Source organism: Staurois parvus, unplaced genomic scaffold, assembly GCF_062004578.1.
Source record: "Staurois parvus isolate SC_StPar_1 unplaced genomic scaffold, SC_StPar_1.0 ptg000147l, whole genome shotgun sequence".
Lineage (NCBI taxonomy): Eukaryota > Metazoa > Chordata > Amphibia > Anura > Ranidae > Staurois > Staurois parvus.
Window position 1 is genome coordinate 15,584,440 of NW_028317943.1, and position 18,984 is coordinate 15,603,423.

The 18,984-nt window shown below is 40.4% G+C and overlaps 1 protein-coding gene across 7 annotated transcripts in view; it reads left to right on the forward strand.

Moving 5' to 3' along the window:
- Positions 1–18,984, forward strand: part of OSBPL8 (oxysterol binding protein like 8) — a 385,291-nt gene that overhangs the window by 354,155 nt on the left and 12,152 nt on the right. For 5 of the 7 annotated variants that reach the window (XM_089674075.1, XM_089674080.1, XM_089674079.1 and 2 more), the window contains 4 exons: positions 2,771–2,860; positions 4,336–4,472; positions 6,087–6,272; positions 10,309–10,462. In XM_089674075.1, coding sequence (XP_089530201.1) covers positions 2,771–2,860; positions 4,336–4,472; positions 6,087–6,272; positions 10,309–10,462 — 567 coding nt within the window. The remainder of the gene's footprint in view (positions 1–2,770; positions 2,861–4,335; positions 4,473–6,086; positions 6,273–10,308; positions 10,463–18,984) is intronic. The other 2 variants (XM_089674076.1, XM_089674081.1) reach the window with 1 other exon arrangement.

Consider the following 18,984-nt stretch of genomic DNA (forward strand, 5'->3'; position numbering starts at 1 on the left):
GAAGAAGAAAAAGAAGAGGAGGATGAAGAAGAAGAGGAATTCCAGTCCCGCAAAAAATGTCCCTGCAGAGAGCTCCGCTATTTCTTTGACAGTTCCTTGACATTTATAGCGGTTACAAGAATGTATCTATTTGTTTCCGAATAAAAACATCTGTATCCTAATTGGATACAAATACAATGTTGCAACCGCTATAAATGTCAAGGAACTGTCAAAGAAATAGCGGAGCTCTCTGCAGGGACACTTTTTGCCGGCTGTAGATGGGATAAAAATCAGCCGATTTTTTTTACGGTTGCTGGTAACGTCGGCCAGTTGAACGACCGATTTTTCGTTTTTTTAAAGAAAAATCGGCCGATTTTCGACCCATCTATGGCCTGCATAAGGGTATTTTTTTCGGTTCTATGCAGTCCTTCTTTTAACACCCTTCTACCCCTGAAATTATAGTAATACTACCCGAATAAAGCACTTCTTTGTAAAATCCTTTCCTGCCTGCTAATTCAATAATGGAGGAGAAGGAACACACTGATGAGGGACTGTCATTGCTGTTCTTCTGGATGTCTTACACAATAAACGCGGAGACTGATTTATTCAGTTTGCGGTGGTCCTTTTCCTCTAATTTGAGTCTGTGGCTAGGATGGCTTGGCTTTGCCTTTGCCTTCAGTACCTGGGGTTTGATCGACGGTGGGAAAGAGCTACTCAGTGGAGCTGCAGAGAGTGGAGAGTTGCTTGTATGACGTCATCCAAACTTGAGAAGGTCTTTAAGTAAATGTCTCTCTTTATCCAGCAAGGTTTGGCAGTCCTGGCAACAGGACAGGTATTTGTTTTGCAGGGAATTCTTTATTTTGTGTTTTAAAAATAGCAATGGTCTCTTTAAGAGTTATTGCTTCTTTCGTACAATGTAATGTCTGGCTGATGTTGATAAACAAATCTTATGCCTCTTTGCTGGGGCTTTCTGCTGCTTTCTGGTCCCTTGACAGTTGGCTTAACACCTTGCACAGTGTAGCTGATTCTGCTCTATAGATTGGGAGAAACTCCTTGAAAAATGTCCTGAATCACTATTTGCTATACCTGATCAGCACTGAAGCAGGGTTATCTAGAAGACATTTGGACACTAGCTGGTGGAAACAGGACACCTAAGATTGTGGTCTTAATATTTAAAGGTCACATAGATGAAAAACAAAATATACATTATTCAGTGAACAGTTTGAAAACTCCTGCTCCTTTAAAAAAGACATGCTGTATTAAAAACAGATAGGTAGGCTAGTTTTTCAGTTTTACTGGTACAAGCCTTCTTTCTCAAGATTTCTTTATTATGTTTAAAGCTGAAGTTTAATATATAATTTTTTTGAGAGGGGGTGGAATACAGCACCATACCCATTAGTTATGTCATAGTATGTGTGCCCTCTCCGCCATTCACAGCGGTCGGGGGAGCGGTGCAATTTTATTCTCAAGCACAGCTATATTTACCATGTCATTAAATGCTATTCTTTATTTCATAAAAACAGATATTATAACGTATATGTGTTTGCAGATTTACAAAAAAAAAAAAAAACATACTCCTCTGTGTTTAGTTTTGAAAGTGTGCCCAGGCCACACTAACACACTCTTTGGACCCATGGAGTCTCCTCTGTGTGAGGTTTTGCTTTGTTCTACATCCGTATGTGAAGCGTTTCAAGCATTGCAAGCACAAACAGTGTGAAGAGGGCACAAGGCCACATTCACCTCTGTGCTCGGTTTGTCACTCGTGCTGCTTGTGTGTACAGCACTCAAAACACTGCTCATACAGTTATAATACAGATTGGAGTGTACATGTAGAAGAGACTCCCATACGGGACAACATAGGTCCCAGGAGCACAGGGGAACATATCAAATGGAGTGTGTGTCAGTATGACCGTGGGACTTTCAAAAGTAATTGCAGAGGAGGAACTTTTTTAAGCAAACCACAAATACATATATTACCTATGTATGCATTGCAAATACATATATATTATTATAATCTGTTTTATGAAAAAAAACTACACTTTAATATCACTTTATCTCTCAGAGTGTGGGAAGACAGTTGCTCAGGACAAAATCTGGCAGCTGTGAAGAGGCACAGCAGGGAGGATTTTTAGCAGAAACAGCCACCTGCAGGTAATAGGATGCACACCATTACACATAACTGATGTGTATGGTGCTGTATCCCCCCCCCCCCCCCAATACAAAATCTAACAGCTTTTAAGCAGCATGACTTCTTAGATAATTTTGGAAGATTTCCGAATGATTCTTTTAACCAGATTTCTTTAGTATCACACCACCTATTTTCAAGTGTTCTAGGTGTTCATTTAGGAGAAATGTATGGTCCATGTTAATCAAGGAGACTCTAAACATTTGAAGTGCTTTCCAGAGCATATAGTGTGCTGTATCATTTTATGTGCTGTTACCTTTTAAGAGAGTTTGTTGCACAGAAGTTAGATGTAGTGAAAGATGACAATGCATTGTGTGGCACACACTACAGTGATACTTTTAGAACTTTCCCATAAAGGCATCAGCACCTAAATGAGGTGAATAGCCCTATGTGTATGATGCAGCTTTGAGTCTGATGTACTAAGGAATAGCAAGTTAAAAGCTTCCAATGCATGAACCAACCATCTGATTAAGATCAAGCTATATCCAAGAAAAACGAATCATAGTAGCAAGTTTAACAATTTAATTTTTTTCTATTTTGTAATATGCAGTTGCTTTCATTTATTCATTGTTTGCTGTGTTTCAAACTTGTATGTTTGCCTTGCAGCCCTTTCTTGGTAGTGACGACAGTGTAAATCAGATATCAGGGAAGATAAAGTTGGGAAAGGAAGTCTTGGCAACACTGGAGGGGCACTGGGTAAGTGGCAATAAGATTAGTCGCCCTGATTTGAGAAATTATTTCTAAATGTACAAATACACAAAGGTTTCTTCTCATTGCTTGAAGATATTTTATTTTGCACTAACCAACTTGCCTCACATGATAGAATTGGGTAGGATCAATGGGCAAGACTAATGCACAGACCTGATGTTACAGGTACAAAATAATTTGTAGTTAGGCACTCCAGTCATACATGTGATTCTTAGCAATAGCCAAGGGCTGCCATGAATCAGGCAACATTTCATGAATCTCTTATGAGGAACAATATCTTTTCCTTTCTTGAATGCCCCCCAAAATTTCTGCAGCTGCATCACATGTATCTGCAAACAGGAGGTAGCCAGTCTGTTTATATTTCCACTTGTTATTTGTTACCCTAGCATTGTCACAGAGCATTAACCTTAAATCAATCTTGCAGTCAAGCAGATGTTTTTAAGTAGACCTAAAATAATTTACTATCCTAGTTCATTTCCTAACATTATTTTCCTCCCAAAATAATGTGCAGAAATCACTTGTTTAGCTAGTAGTAGTTTTGGGCTCTCTGCATGTTAGATCATGCTGCTTTACCCTAGGCAGCCAGTCCATATCAGTTCTGCACCCAGGTACCAAGAATAACAGCAGAACTGAGGTTGAGGGATGCCAGACACAGTGTCAGGTAAATGTAGGGAGAAATAATTTCTGCATGGAGAGCTAGAGAAAAGAGGGAGGGTGGGAAATAGGTTAGTTTAGTGGACAGTCTCCTTAAAATCTTGTTTTGTATGATATAGGATGAGCATCTAGATGCCTCTAAATTTGGTTATATTTTACATAGGGCATTCTAAATTCCATGTTGCTCAATATTCAAATTTTGACCCGGATTCCTGCTAAAAAGACTGGTCCACTATTAAGCCATAACTGTGATGGGCAGACTGCCTGGTCAATAGTGAAGTGCAGGAGAGAAAACCTGGTTATTAATTTGGAAGCAGGCTGTCCTTCCCCTATGATCAACTAGTAGTGCACAAGCATCGTAATATGATATATATTATAAATATGGTTGCCTTGGAACTTAAACTTTTATGAAAAATGGTTTTCTTGGATAAACTTTGTTAGAGTATTACATTTGCTTAAAAACAATTTACTCACCTACCTTTGTTATGATGGTTTGTCAATAACTGTAGGTAGGAGGGCTTACAGAAGTGACCATTTTCTTTCTCAGATTTTCTGTATCTTTTATTCAGTAACTTTTTATATATATATATATATATATATATATATATAATTTATTTATGTGTTTTATTGCTTCTTGTATCCCTGCCATTAGTTCCTTGCAATTGTCTTCTGCCAAAACCGCACAGGAAGTTTTTTTTTTTTTTTTATATGGAAATTTTAGCAATAAAGTGACCAAGGGTTGTTCTATCTTAAAGATGATGGAATCGAAAGTCTGTATAATATGATTTGATGTTTGTGTTTCTTTTCAGGACAGTGAAGTATTTATTAATGACAAGAAGACAGAACTATCCGAAACTTTCTGGAACCCAACATCTGAGATAAAGCAGCGCAGATTAACACGTTGCACAGTTCACCACGATGAGCAAGGAGAGTTTGAATCTGAAAGGTATTTGTCTCTGCTTGGGCTTCCCTATAACTCACTGGGGCAGAGACATTTCTACAAATTCCTAATGCTGCATTTTTTCTTTTATGAAATTTCCACTTTAAAATGCATATTATTGACTTTTCTTTTATTATCCATGAACAATGTACACCTACGTGTCCCAGCTCTTACCAGATTACAGCATTTGTTCATTTTTTTGTATTTGTGTGGTATATTACACAGTGGTTTATAGAGTACAAAGAGCTATTCATTCCAGTCTATGACCAAGATAAATTGTCATTCACAATCTTGAGCATACACACTTCCACACCCTAGAAAACATTACACCTACCACTCTATTTTGGAACGATGCACAGACATTGGTAGAATGCTTTCATTCAATGCCAAATAACTGAACCAAAACTAGAGCAACCAAAAGGCCACAGGACTAACCTGCAACCATCAGGCTGCTCCCTTATAAATTCATTGTAAAATATAGTGAAAGTTGCAGTGCACAGCCTCATGCTTACCATAAAAATGCAAGTCAAAATTCAAATTATTGTAAATCATAGTGGCCTGTTTATCACGATCAATATCTTTGTGACAGTATGGGATGATTTATAGCAACACACAGTTGATATTAGTGAATGCGGTTTCTATAGCAGCACACTAAAACCCTTACATAAGATTGAATTGTGATTATAAGGATTCTGAGAATCATTCACTTCATTTTTTTAGCACATTATTTGGAACTTAAAGCGAAACTAAACCCATCTATTAAACAGTTATTTTTAAGGCATGCCATGAATGATAACTGTCACAGTTACTTGTGCTCTCAAGTGAACTGTCAGGCCACCAAATGGCTGGTGCCATAACTGATCAAATGTGCAGCACCATGGCAACTGCAGATCAAATAGAGGCTAAGATGACAGCTCACTTGGCTGTAAAGGACAGGCGAGTTTAGTTCTGCTTTAGGGCACTAGTTTATTCAGGCAGTCCCTCTTGGGCAGATTTCCTTTTAGTTACTGTTCAATCTGACACCTGTCAAATAGACTGTATGTGCAGCTAAAGTGTTACTGAAGTCCCCCTCCGCTTTTTTTTTTATTTTATTAAAATAAAAAACATGTTATACTTACCTGCTCTGTGCAGTGGTACTGCACACAGTGTCCCCACTCCTCCTCTTCTCGGTTCCTCCACTGGTGTTCCTTGCTCCCCTGCTGGTGTTCCCGGCTCCTCCGCTGGTGTTCGTGGCTCCTCTTCTACTTCGTGTGTCCCCATAGCAAGCCATTTGCTATGGGGGCACATGGTGTCTGCTCGCTCCCAAGCCAAGTGTGTCCATGGAGCAACATTTAAAACATCCAGTGTACGTGAGGCTAAAATATAGCAAGATAGGAAGTTTGGAATTAAATGAGTAAAGGAAAGTTCATATGATAGAAGGTATGAAAGTTGTAAAAGGGAAACGTAATGGCTTATCCATAACCTTAGTGGAAATAATTACCCAAAAAGTCTGTCATTGTAGTATTTCAATTTAAACACTGCTTAGTAGGCAACTATTAAAAAATTCTTAATCATTCTTTAGGCTTTATAAATGTATAAATAGCTTGCTGGCAAATAACTGTTGCAGTTCTCAAATTCCAGACTCTGGCAGCTTGTTACAAAGGCAATCAATAGCAAGGATCAAACAGAAGCCACTCAGGAGAAGTTCGTCTTAGAAGAAGCTCAGAGGAAAGCTGCCAAAGAGAGAAAAGCCAAAGGTGAAGAGTGGACTTGCCATCTCTTTGAACAAGATCCAATCTCTGGAGAATGGCATTACAAATTTGCTGAGTGAGTCTGAATACTTTCTCTTAGTAACTGGAAATATGATTCTTTAATATAAGAATTTAATATACTTTTAGTTTAAGGAATTAAAGATTCTATAAAGTGCAAGTAAAGTTGTCAACAGTAAGATCTTGTGTTATACTGAAGACCCATCACACTTAAAAAAAAATTTGTTTTTTGTACCTCAAATCCATGTATCTGGGGGGAGGAGCACAATAAAGTAAAGTACCAAAAGAAAGATTTTTTTTTTTTTTTTTTTTTCAGGGACAAAGGAATTCAGAGACTGTTAGGTTATACTTCTACCAACATGTAGATTTGGACAATAACAAACAATCTGTGCCCCAACACTGTTTAAACCCCTCCTACTTCCAGCATGCCTCACTTTTTTGCTAGAATCCTAGGAGGATGGCCAACTTTTCTCTGGTCTGCAGAAAAAGTCGAACCTCTTGCTAGCTACATTTGTTTCTTCAAGATTCCTGCTACACCACTGCTTGAGCTGGTCTCTGTATGCAGTTGTCAGGATTGGCCTCTCCTCAGTTTGACTTTGCAGTGCTGTACCCTGACCCCACTGGACTGCACATTGCAGGGATAGATTGGCATGTGCCCTTCAGGCACTGGGCTTTAGATTGCATTCCAGACCAGAGTGTACTGGATAAATTAGCCATGGAGTGCTCTCCAGATCCAGAGCCATGGTACAGCCCCAGGTATGACTGCCTCTAAAGTAATCTGAGCATTGGGAACTAGTGACACATGGAACTCTCCTTGGATTTTCTTTGCTGCTTACCTTCAGTAACCTAGTCATCTTTTGTCACCTGACCCTACCTCTGCTGCCCAGCAGCTGGGTTCATGGGTATCTAAGGCTTAGCCTTATACCTTGGGTTTGTTGCATTCGGCTTGGCACTCTACTTTGCAACATGCTTGACTCTAGACTCATGGGGGACAGTCCCACTGTATCGGGTGGCTCCATCGTGTGCTCCACTAACAGTTCTCGTGTAGTGTACCTCCTGCAGGGTGCCTGACATTGAAGAGTTTTGCCTTCTGTAGTCTCTGCCTTTTCTGCCTTTACTTTAATAAAATATGTAATGTTTGAGGGTTCTAAGCAATTCTTGTCCCCTGTCTTGGCACCTTTTACAGCCTCTAAGACTAAACCTTTTTTTGGTAAGAAGTGGACTGACACACCGTTACCCTGCACCCCCTTCCCAGTTGCTGACCATCACAAATGGATGGCATACTTTGTTGTTTGTTTGTGGGGGTTTTTTTGTTCAGAAGAAATAGGATTTTTGCACTTACCATTTTTTCTCCATTGAGGGATTGTGATTATGATCAAGTTCTTGGTACTGCTTTTCCACAAAACATAGGCATCCTGGGAGCAGAAGTGGTAATGAATTTTAAGGAATATGAAAAATGGTGCTGGTGAAAATACCTTAGTCTTTTACACAGCAGAGCTAAAGAAAAGATGTCCATATACCTAAGAGATCAGCAAAAAACTGAGAGATGCTGGTAGTGGGAGTGGTTATTGTGGGCTTTTGTTTCCCAGTGTTCAGTCTTCCTGTATGCAGCAGCATAACCTGACAGTCTCTGAATTTCTGTGAACTCAAAAAATGAATGATACATTAAGTACAAAAATTCAGATTCCATCAACAAACCTATGATTTGTGATACTAAGGCTTGTAGGCTTTGGCAAAAAAAGAGGCATCAAGCTTTGACATTTTGTTGGGTTCTACAGAGTTTCACAAAATTTACACTTTAACAAGTTATTTTGTTAAACTATATTTAATGATAGGAGAATAGGAAATTCTGTAAAGAGCCTTAGCAAGATCATTTTAGGAGGGCCTAACTTGATTGTTACATATTGGGGGTGTACTAATAAAACATTTGTTACACAAATGTCAGAAACATTAGTGGAAACTGAATGAAGTTTCACCTTATTTTTCTACCTATGTATCATCTGTTCCATCTAGTGATTGAAATTCAGTATGTTTTCTCATTGAGATAACTATTTCAGAAAACTATACCGTGTTTAGGCCTCTAGATGAAGCTAATGTAGCTCAGCTTGTACGAATGCTTCTGTCATTCGTGCAACAAATAAGTTATAACTAGAACCCTTAAAGTTGATTTACATATAGTATCCTATAATGCTCTGCCTCAGCACCCCTGACAAGACACACAGTCAGGTCCATAAATATTGGGACATCGACACAATTCTAACATTTTTGGCTTTGAAATGAAACGAACAAGATGTGCTTTAACGGCAGATTGTCAGCTTTAATTTGAGGGTATTTACATCCAAATCAGGTGAACGGTGTAGGAATTACAACAGTTTGCATATGTTCCTCCCACTTGTTAAGGGACCAAAGGTAATGGGACAGAATAATAATCATAAATCAAACTTTCACTTTTTAATACTTGGTTACAAAACCTTTGCAATCAATTACAGCCTGAAGTCTGGAACGCATAGACATCACCAGGCGCTGGGTTTCATCCCTTGTGATGCTCTGCGAGGCCTCTACTGCAACTGTCTTCAGTTCCTGCTTGTTCTTGGGGCATTTTCCCTTCAGTTTTGTCTTCAGCAAGTGAAATGCATGCTCAATCAGATTCAGGTCAGGTGATTGACTTGGCCATTGCATAACGTTCCACTTCTTTCCCTTAAAAAACTCTTTGGTTGCTTTTGCAGTGTGCTTTGGGTCATTGTCCATCTGCACTGTGAAGCAGCGTCCAATGAGTTCTGAAGCAGTTGGCTGAATATGAGCAGATAATATTACCCGAAACACTTCAGAATTCATCCTGCTGCTTTTGTCAGCAGTCACATCATCAATAAATACAACAGAACCAGTTCCATTGGCAGCCATACATGCCCACGCCATGACACTACCACCACCATGCTTCACTGATGAGGTGGTATGCTGAGGATCATGAGCAGTTCCTTTCCTTCTCCATACTCTTCTCTTCCCATCACTCTGGTACAAGTTGATCTCGGTCTCATCTGTCCATAGGATGTTGTTCCAGAACTGTGAAGGCTTTTTTAGATGTCGTTTGGCAAACTCTAATCTGGCCTTCCTGTTTTTGAGGTTCACCAATGGTTTACATCTTATGGTGAACCCTCTGTATTCACTCTGGTGAAGTCTTCTCTTGTTTGTTGACTTTGACACACATACACCTACCTCCTGGAGAGTGTTCTTGATCTGGCCAACTGTTGTGAAGGGTGTTTTCTTCACCAGGGAAAGAATTCTTCTGTCATCCACCACAGTTGTTTTCCGTGGTCTTTCGGGTCTTTTGGTGTTGCTGAGCTCACCGGTGCGTTCCTTCTTTTTAAGAATGTTCCAAACAGTTGTTTTGGCCACGCCTAATATTTTTGCTATCTTTCTGATGGGTTTGTTTTGTTTTTTCAGCCTAATGATGGCTTGCTTCACTGATAGTGACAGCTCTTTGGATCTCATCTTGAGAGTTGACAGCAACAGATTCCAAATGCAAATAGCACACTTGAAATGAACTCTGGACCTTTTATCTGCTCATTGTAATTGGGATAATGAGGGAATAACACACACCTGGCCATGGAACAGCTGAGAAGCCAATTGTCCCATTACTTTTGGTCTCTTAACAAGTGGGAGGCACATATGCAAACTGTTGTAATTCCTACACCGTTCACCTGATTTGGATGTAAATACCCTCAAATTAAAGCTGACAGTCTGCAGTTAAAGCACATCTTGCTCATTTCATTTCAAATCCATTATGGTAGTGTATAGAGCCAAAAATGTTAGAATTGTGTCGATGTCCCAATATTTATGGACCTGACTGTATCCTTGCTCCACCAGGTTCTTTGTTGTGCAGTCCACTTGGCAATGAGCAGCCTCTTCAAAATCTTCACAGTCAGCTCCTTTTTTTTCTAACATTAGCCATGCACTCTGAAATGAATTCACATGTAAAGTGCATACTCCACTGGTACAAATCAAATGGTTGTTCTGTAACCTAATTAAAATGAAGAATACTTGTGGTTCAGTTAGAATACTAAACATTCTTACTGTTTTTGTTTTATGTGTTGCAGTTCTCGACCATGGGACCCGCTAAATGATCTGGTTCAGTTTGAAAACGATGGTGCTATCCAGACAAAAGTCAGGCATAGGACTCCAATGGTACGTTCGGGCAGTGTAATTAGTCTCAGTAACCAAGGGGCAAAGCGGGAGAAATGCAATTATCAGGTAGGTCTGGGGAAAGCCCAATGGCTTTTCTCTCGTCTGTGTCCTATCAAGATCAAGGAAGCATGTGTATGATATCAGCTTAAACTTACTAACACTTAGCTGTAAAGCTCAGAAATCTCATCATGTAAGTGTCTGCTTTATTGATTAAAGTGTACTATAAAGTGCCTTAAATCCCTTTCAAAACATAGTCCTGGGGACAGTGTGTATCTGTACTGTTGCAAGTGTCCTTACAAATTATACAAATGGTTTGTTGCATTACAATTACATCTGCTTATTCTTAAAGCAAATCTGCTATGTTATGACTATTTCTGCCATCTACTAATATTCTAAGTTGTATGACTGCTCTTGTTGCTTCTGTGTATTTCACTTCTATTCCTTATGTCGACATCCAGCACCAGTTAGACATATTCACAGCTGTCCTATTTTTCCAGTGACACTCCAGACTTTGAATAGAGAGCAAACAGAACACATTTTGTAACCCATAGACATAAAAAAACCATATTTTATCCGTATGATGGCAAACAATCAGAAAACTGATGTATGGTATGACCAAGTGAAATGCTAATGTCCCAATTTTGAGACTTTTGATGCATCTACATTTGTTTGATTTGGCTGAACTATGTATTAGTCTTGCAAAAGATACTTTTTAAATATTAATATAAACAGTAGTTCTTTCTCTTCCATTGGGGCATATTGGAAATTTTTAACCCTTTTGTTATAATGCCTCTTGCAGTAGGATTGTGCACTACCAAACAAAAGAAAAAATCTGTAAGCCAGCTTAGGATAACCCCTCCCACTAGCAGCATATCTCAGTTTTGTGCTAGTGTCCTAGGGAGATGGACATATTTTTTGGCCTTGCTGTATAAAATACTATTTTTAGTAGCACTTTTTTATATCCTTTTAAAATGTTTTCTTGTATCAAGACTGTTCTCTGCATAACTGCTAGAAATGGTCTCTTCGATTGGAGAAATTTGATGTGACTCTCCTCGATTTTCTGCATCCAGACCCCGTGGGACTGGACATTGTGAGAGTCTGGGCTAGGAAGTGACCTTCTGGCATTGAATTCTTTATGAGGTGCTTTCCAAACCCTGTTCTGGAACCATGTTAGCTAAAGAGCACTTTCCAGGTCCAAAACCAGCAGTATTGCATCAGTACTTACCCTATCTCTGAAGTCTCACTCAGTGAGTGGGCCGGTTGGGCTTACATCAGTCACTGTGCTCTCCGTTGGTTTCCACAATGAGAGGTTAAGGCTGTGGGACTGAGCATGGGCATTATCTGCAGAATAAAGTGTGGCATACATGTACTCTTTCCTGTTATGCAACTACAAGGAAGCATCTGCCAATGCTGTTCATGCTTCTAAATAGTAATGTGGAACTCAGATCTTCATTCCATTCCTGCTGCCCACTTACTGTAACTTTGGCTCCCTCTGGCCATCTGAACCTCATTTGCTACCAGCTTTTTGGGTTTCATAAATACCTGAGGCCTTGCCTGAATCTTTAGTTGCCTTAATGCCAGCAGTCACAACATGTTTGATTCTAGGTACGGGGGAGGACAGTCCTGCTGTAACGAGTGCTCCCCTCAGCTCACACTCTACTAACCACACCAGGGCTGCATGCAGCACATTGTGATGCTGATGAACATAGAATCATGTTGCCTTCTGATCCTAGAGTTTATTCCCGTTCTTCTGAGGTTTTCACTACAGTCATGTGGGATTTTATGGCCCAAATCGCCCACTTATTTGCTGCTCTGACCTTAGAGACCACAATCATACTCTTGTGCTTTTCCTCACAGAGTATGCATCTGATTAACTGTACTAGAATCACAGTCTCCTGCTTATTGTCCTCAAATAAGAAACCATTTTGGCTATTATCAATGCACAGTGTGAAACCACTCTAAAACTAGAGGATCAGCCTGTTGCTCCTACAAGTGCTGTTTCTGGTCTAAGGTCTTTTAGAACTCCTAGGTCCACAACAACCTTTCCATTGCACCCACAGTTACAGCTTTTTCTCTAAAGAGATTGGAATCCTCCTGAAAAGCTGTTCGTTCCTCCCAAATTCTTATTAGCCTTGTACCCGGGGGTCCGCTTTTTATGTAATTAATTTCCTAGCAAGAAACAATGTTCTGTTAAGCCTAAGTCTCAAGTAAAGTAGAACTCAAGGCAGATAGTGTTTGGCCATATGTGTAAAATGTACAATTTCATTTATGCCAAATAACACAGCCTTGCTGTGGCTTTGAGTGCTTTGTGCTCATACAGGGAAGCAATAGTGTCGCTTAACCCCCCCCCCCCCCCACCTTATCCATTCACAGATTGCCTTGTATTCTGTGAAACATACAGCTCAGAGTAGGGTTTTTCTCCCATAGGAGAGACTTCAGACTTTTTGATCTCAGATTCATGCTTTCCAGTCCAGGAGTCACCCGACTCTCAACGTTTGCATGAGAGTCTTGGGCCCGTTGGTAGTCTCCAAGGCAGTCCTATTTGCTCACCTCCTTATCCCTACAGTGTAACATTCTGATATCAGCTGACAAGTCAATCAAGTCCCTGGAAAGACAGACAGATTCAATTGGCATTAAGGATCATTTTGTCCCTGGCTTGATGGATCTGAAATTGGAGTTCTTTCTTTCCATCTTTTGAAGCATCTTCATGACTAATGCCAGCTTCTCAGGCTGTTGATGCAGGGAACTTGGTCTTCATAAAAGTTTTGTCTCCTGATAAACATGCTGGAGCTTTGAGACATGAAGGGTCTTCCAGTCTGGTTTTGGTCAACACAATGGTGTACATAAACCATCAGGTTTCATTGTGGCAAGAGAAGTAGATTTCATCATGTCCTAGCCAGAACTTCACATTCCAGACTTTTCTGCGGTGTACAACCTAGGCGTAGAGAACTGGCAGACAGATTTCCTCAACTGACAGCATCTGAACCCAGGTAGTGTTCCCTACAGCAAGAGGCATTACAAGATTTGTATCACAGGTGGCAGATGCCAGATGTGCACCTGGCCTCTAGATCCAATTGGTCATGCTTTCTACAAGTAAAGAGATCCTTTAGTGAAAGCTGTGGATGCTTTGGTTTCTTCATGAGACCTGTTTACTCTGATCTTTGCCTTTCCTCACCTCAGATACCTTCCCTCTCTCCTTCGCAGCAGTGTGGTTAATCAGCAGTCTGATGTTTTTTATAGCTATATACTCACCCAGGCTGACGTGGTACACTGAGCTAGTAAGACTCCTGGTGGGCGATCTGAGGACGTATTCTGTATCAGTTTTCTGTCTCAAGGCCCATCCTTCTTCAGTCACAGGTTTTAAGTACATACTGTAGCTGTTGAAGCCCACGTTTTAAGAGACAGGTGTTTCTATGAATCTGTTATTTCTGTGAAGCTAAAATCTAGGAAAGCTCCTTCCCACAATGTCTACAATTGAACATGAAAAGCATAGTTATCTACCCAGAAATCTCTGTGGGATGAATCCTCTCTTTCCTGCAGCTGGGACTGGATAGTTGTTTGCTCTTAGCACTATCAAGGGCCAAGTTCTGCCCTTTCTTTTTTCTTTTTCAGAGACCATTTACCTCTCACTCCTTGATTAAGACCTTTGGATAGTAACTACCCCTTCTCATTCCTCTTTGATTCCACAGGTTGTCTCTGTGGCAGTGCCATCGCTATGGGTGTGCGGACCACAACTGGGTGACACACGCCAGAGCGATGACAACAGGGTTGCCAACAGTTTGTAAATTTCAACCCATTGTAAGGACTGTCTGTAATTGTCTGTTACAGACAGCGTCTGTCTGTAAAAAAAAAAATATGGCCGCAGGACGACCTTGGAACTGCGCATTGGTCATGCTCAGCCATTTTAATCCGGGCGGACACATGTGCAGTGAGTCAGTGACATCATGGTGTCCGCCATGTTTGAACGACAGTGTCCTGACATGGAGACCAGATCCCGGCCTGCACTGTCTCACCACTATGTCACTATGAGCAGCATGGACCCCTGCCCTGCACCATCCATCCATGGCTGCTGGAGACTCCCACCACACCACTGTGAGCAATACCACATGGTGTCCCAGAGACTGGACCCACACTGTGAGCACGGCTATGGCCACACTCTCTGACTATCTTGTATTATGTCCACTATCTCTGGCTTTCTCTTGTATAATGTCTCTCCTACTTTCATCCACAAGATGGTATTCTTGTAGACTCTGCAAGGCGAGTGTCTGACTTGATGCTTTTATCCTGCAAGGAATCCTTGCTGGTTTTGCATAGGGACAAAATGATGTTGAGGCCCAGGACTACCATCTTGCCTAAAGTAATTTCGATCTTTCACCTCAACCAGGGCATCATTCTTCCATTAATTTTGTCCTGCTCCAGTCCGACAAAAGGCTGTTCAGTTTGTGTGAGTCTGTCTATCAGCCACCTTTCAGGAAGGCTAATTCCATTTTTTGTAATCGTGGACAAACCCCATAAGGTTGCATTGACTTTTTTTCTACCATATCTATGTAGCTCAAGCAGGCCAATAACCAAGCTTATAGTCTTATAGATTGGTTTCTTGGCCTGCAACACTCCACTAGATCTGTGAGTGCTTCTTGTGATTTATAGCATCTAGAAACTGTTTTCCAGGTTTGCAAGGCTGCCACCTGTCTTCTGTTCACAATTTCTCCACATTTTCACAGGTGAATGTTCAGGCCTCAACTAATGCCAGCTTCAGATGTAAGGTCCCCCAGGTGACTGTTTAAGCTGCAGGCACCCCCCCCCCCACCTTGCCCTTTTTTTATTTAATTTTTTTGTGGGCCTTATAGAGTTTTGCTGCTGCTTACCACTCTCACCAGTCAAACTGCTTTTGGATGTCCTTAGTTTCTGTATTCCTGCATCCTTCAATGAACAAGAGAGAACATGGAATTATTGTACTTATCATAAAATACATTTCTTGGAGTAAATTGTGTGGCACACTTAGAAGTAGGAGGTGTTTTTCTGGGCTGGACACTTTTTGTTTTTGCTAGTGTCCAAACCTCCTGTAGGCCGCAGCATAATCGAACAGTCCCCAAATTGCTGCGTCCCTCAAACTTCAAGCAATGAATTTTACATAAAGTACAAAAATATTTTTATACTTTTGCTTTGTTTCTGTTTCAACATTATAAAGCAGCCATAGTAATCAGATACAGGTTGAGGGTCTTATTAATGTTATACGTAAAATAAGAAAACATTCTTCTGAAGCTTGTCATATTTCTTGTTGGTTTACTTTCAAAAACACTAAAGTGCAGTAGTCTAGTACTACTTGTACTGAATATCAAAGTAGTCAAAATATAACTCAAATCTAATAACACATATTTAAAGGGGGTGACATAATTAAGCAAAAGTATTGTTAAAAGTGTTTTAAAGCACATCCTGTGTTCCCAGTAGACTTTTCTCATCGACTTATTGTTAAGACAGATGTCACAAGGTATGAAAAGCAGACGTTGCAAAAAAAAAAAAAAAAATGCAAAGTAATGGCTAACCCCCCATATTTCACCTGTTGAAAAGAAACACCTGCAGAGAAGCTGACAACTATTCTTACTTTACATTCAACTTCTGTACAGGAGAGGGTGATGTCCTGGTCTTCTGGTGACAACACGGGAACGCTGAATATTCATAATCTCATGAGAATACACTGAAGCACAGTGCAGGAGCATCTTTTCGTGAGACTTCAGATCCTTAGCATTGCTAGGCTCTGGCCAGAAGGATCTCAACATCACCCTCATCTAGCTGCTGTAGTCAGAAGTTGTTTGTAAGGCAGGTATTTCTTTTACTTTTCTACACAGCAGTTTATTTTGTGTCTAGAGGTAACGTTTTTTTTTTTTTTAATGCGGCATTATTGAATACATGGACCTTTAAAGCTTAAAGCAGAACTCCAGGCAAAACTTTTTCTACCATGCAGTGGGGCTGTGCCCCCACTGCATGGATCAGCTGCTCATTTTTTCCAGCGGTGAGGACTAAGCTCATAATCGCGTGACCAGCCAATCCTACGGAAAACCGCGCTCCCCCATTGTCCAAAGGTGGATTGTTCCTGTCTATTGAGTGTGCTGACATCAGAAACAGTCCATTTACAAGATTGCTGGAATGCAGGGGGCAAGAGTGAAAAGGATCGGTCTTGTGCGTGGAGGATTGGCAGGTCAGTTGAGTATATCTATGTTGTCCTCTCCCCTAGAACGAAATGAGCATTTAATCCCTGCAGTGCAGGCACAGCCCCACTGCACAGGCAAAAAAAAAAACATTCCCAGAATTCTGCTTTCACTCTTAAAAGGAAAACTTCACTAAGCACTCTTTTCATCCAAACTAACCATGTAATATAATATAGACCTGGTCCAATTTAAGTTGTTTTTGTATATGGTGTCCTCATGCCTTGAACAGCTGTACGCATGTGTTAGAATTGAAATGGGGAGCAGTTTGAGGCCACTCCTCCTCTTCAGCATGTTATACAGACATAGAGTCCTTAAAGTGTTTGTAATCCTACATTTTCAGTATGTTTGATATGATGCTTCACAGTAAAGTTTTCCTAAAGAAACACTTTTTTAGATTGTAGCTTACCAGTACTTAGATGTGATGGCTGCATTTGTTTTCTTTTTTTGCGCTTTCTTTCTTTTATTTTCATGTGGTGATCTGGCCAGTAAGTCTGTTGTTTTTCATAAGAACAAGCTCTCTTGCAGAAGTATTAGTTACAGGGATGAGACAAACCATTTAACACTGGAAGGGGGTGCGTACAATGATCAGTTTTATTTATGTAAAACCTTTATTCCAAAAGAAAAAAACTGCTGTAACTGCTTATAAAGTGTTAGTTGGAGTTTGGCTTCAATTTGCAAGTGTATTTAAATCTGGTAGTAGATCTAACACTTCCCTCCCCCCTGACTTATAATGTTGCTGTCCAAAGGTGCCCCTTCCTCCAGAGTTGGGGCACACTAATACAGGAGGTGTGTAATTGGTCAGATCACCAGGGGGGGAAAAAGCCTAGAAAACGAATGCAGCCACCACATTTGAGGATTGGTAAGCTGAAAAATATAACATTTTTGGTTTTGGGTTTAATATTGCTATAAGCAAGTCGTTTTTTGCTAATCTGTTGCAAAGGTTCTTATGTGGAGTTCCTAGCAGTAACAACACTTAGGGGTGTATTTTTTTTTTTTTTTTAAATTAGTGCCATTCTTCCTGTGAAATTGCAGGTCTGTGTCCTGTACGACTGGGGCAAAAATATTAGGCTATTTTTAAGTTGCTCTCTCTTCAGGTTTAAAGGATAATTTCACCTTTCATAACATGTAACACGCATATTCAGGGTATAACATGCTACGAATTGACCGGCCCCCGCCCGTCCCTGCTATCTGTTGTGAAAGCTAGCGGGGGATCTTCTGTTCCCTGCTAGCTGTCACAATTTTTTAAAAAACGCAGCCGTGTGTTCTGTGAATGAATGAACTATAAGTCCCGATAGCCTTTGCGGCTGTTGGCTTGTAGCTCTCAATAAACTACCATGGCACTGTGGAGCGCCGGTGAAGTTCATTGATTCTTCCTGTCAGTACATCCTGTACTGCCAAGCAGATATACTGACATGTCTGCAGGAGACCTGCATGGCACCAGCGATCTGCTAATCACTGGTGCAATACTTTAGAGGTTCCTGCAGCAAAAGATAATAAATGCACAATTTTTTACCTGCAAAAAAAATCTGCATTTATTTTTTTTTTTTTTGTAAAAAAGGTGAACTTATTCTTTAGAGCTGATTCACATATGCGTGGTGTGGATTGAAGTTCAGGTTGCACAGCTAATTGACACAGTAGTTGTTCAGTGGTTCATGTCAAGTTTACATCAGGTTCAGGACAGGATTAGCTCAGGATTTTATCCTGTTCACACACATGCGGTTTAGAAACAGTTCCCATAGAAGTTAATAGCCTGTAATCAGCACCTAAACCTGAAAGCACTGCTCAGAACCCGTACATAACTCTTTCAAACCGCATTGTATCTACACTGCCAGTGCACCGGACATATGTGGACAGGTACCATAGGAAGCAATGTTATTTCACATGTTATGCGGATTGTATATGGTTCAAACCATATCCAATCCACATATATGTGAATCGGCACTTATGTTTTATCTTGATAACAATAGAGTGAATCAAGGAATTACTGCACTATGGTTACTATATGGAGCTGGCAGTCGTAGTAAACAACTTCTTCCCTGTGACCATCAGCTCCATCTAGTGGCCATAATGAAGTATTTTTCTGGACCACTTATGAATAACATTCAACCTGTAGAGGAAATAGCCTGAGAACAATCGATTTTGCCCTATTGATAGGGAACAAATGTACCAACAGTTTTGCTGGGCAAATAGCCATGCAAATGTTTGTTTGTTTTTTTTTATTACAAATACACTTCTTAACGTTGCAAGCATGATAACCCACATCCTTGCAATTAATAGCAGCATTGTCAGCCTGTCATGTGCACTCTTTTAGTTGGTCATTAAGCTGTCTGTCTGATAGCCTTGTTGGGCAGCCCAACAGCCAAATGAAGGAGCACAAATTGC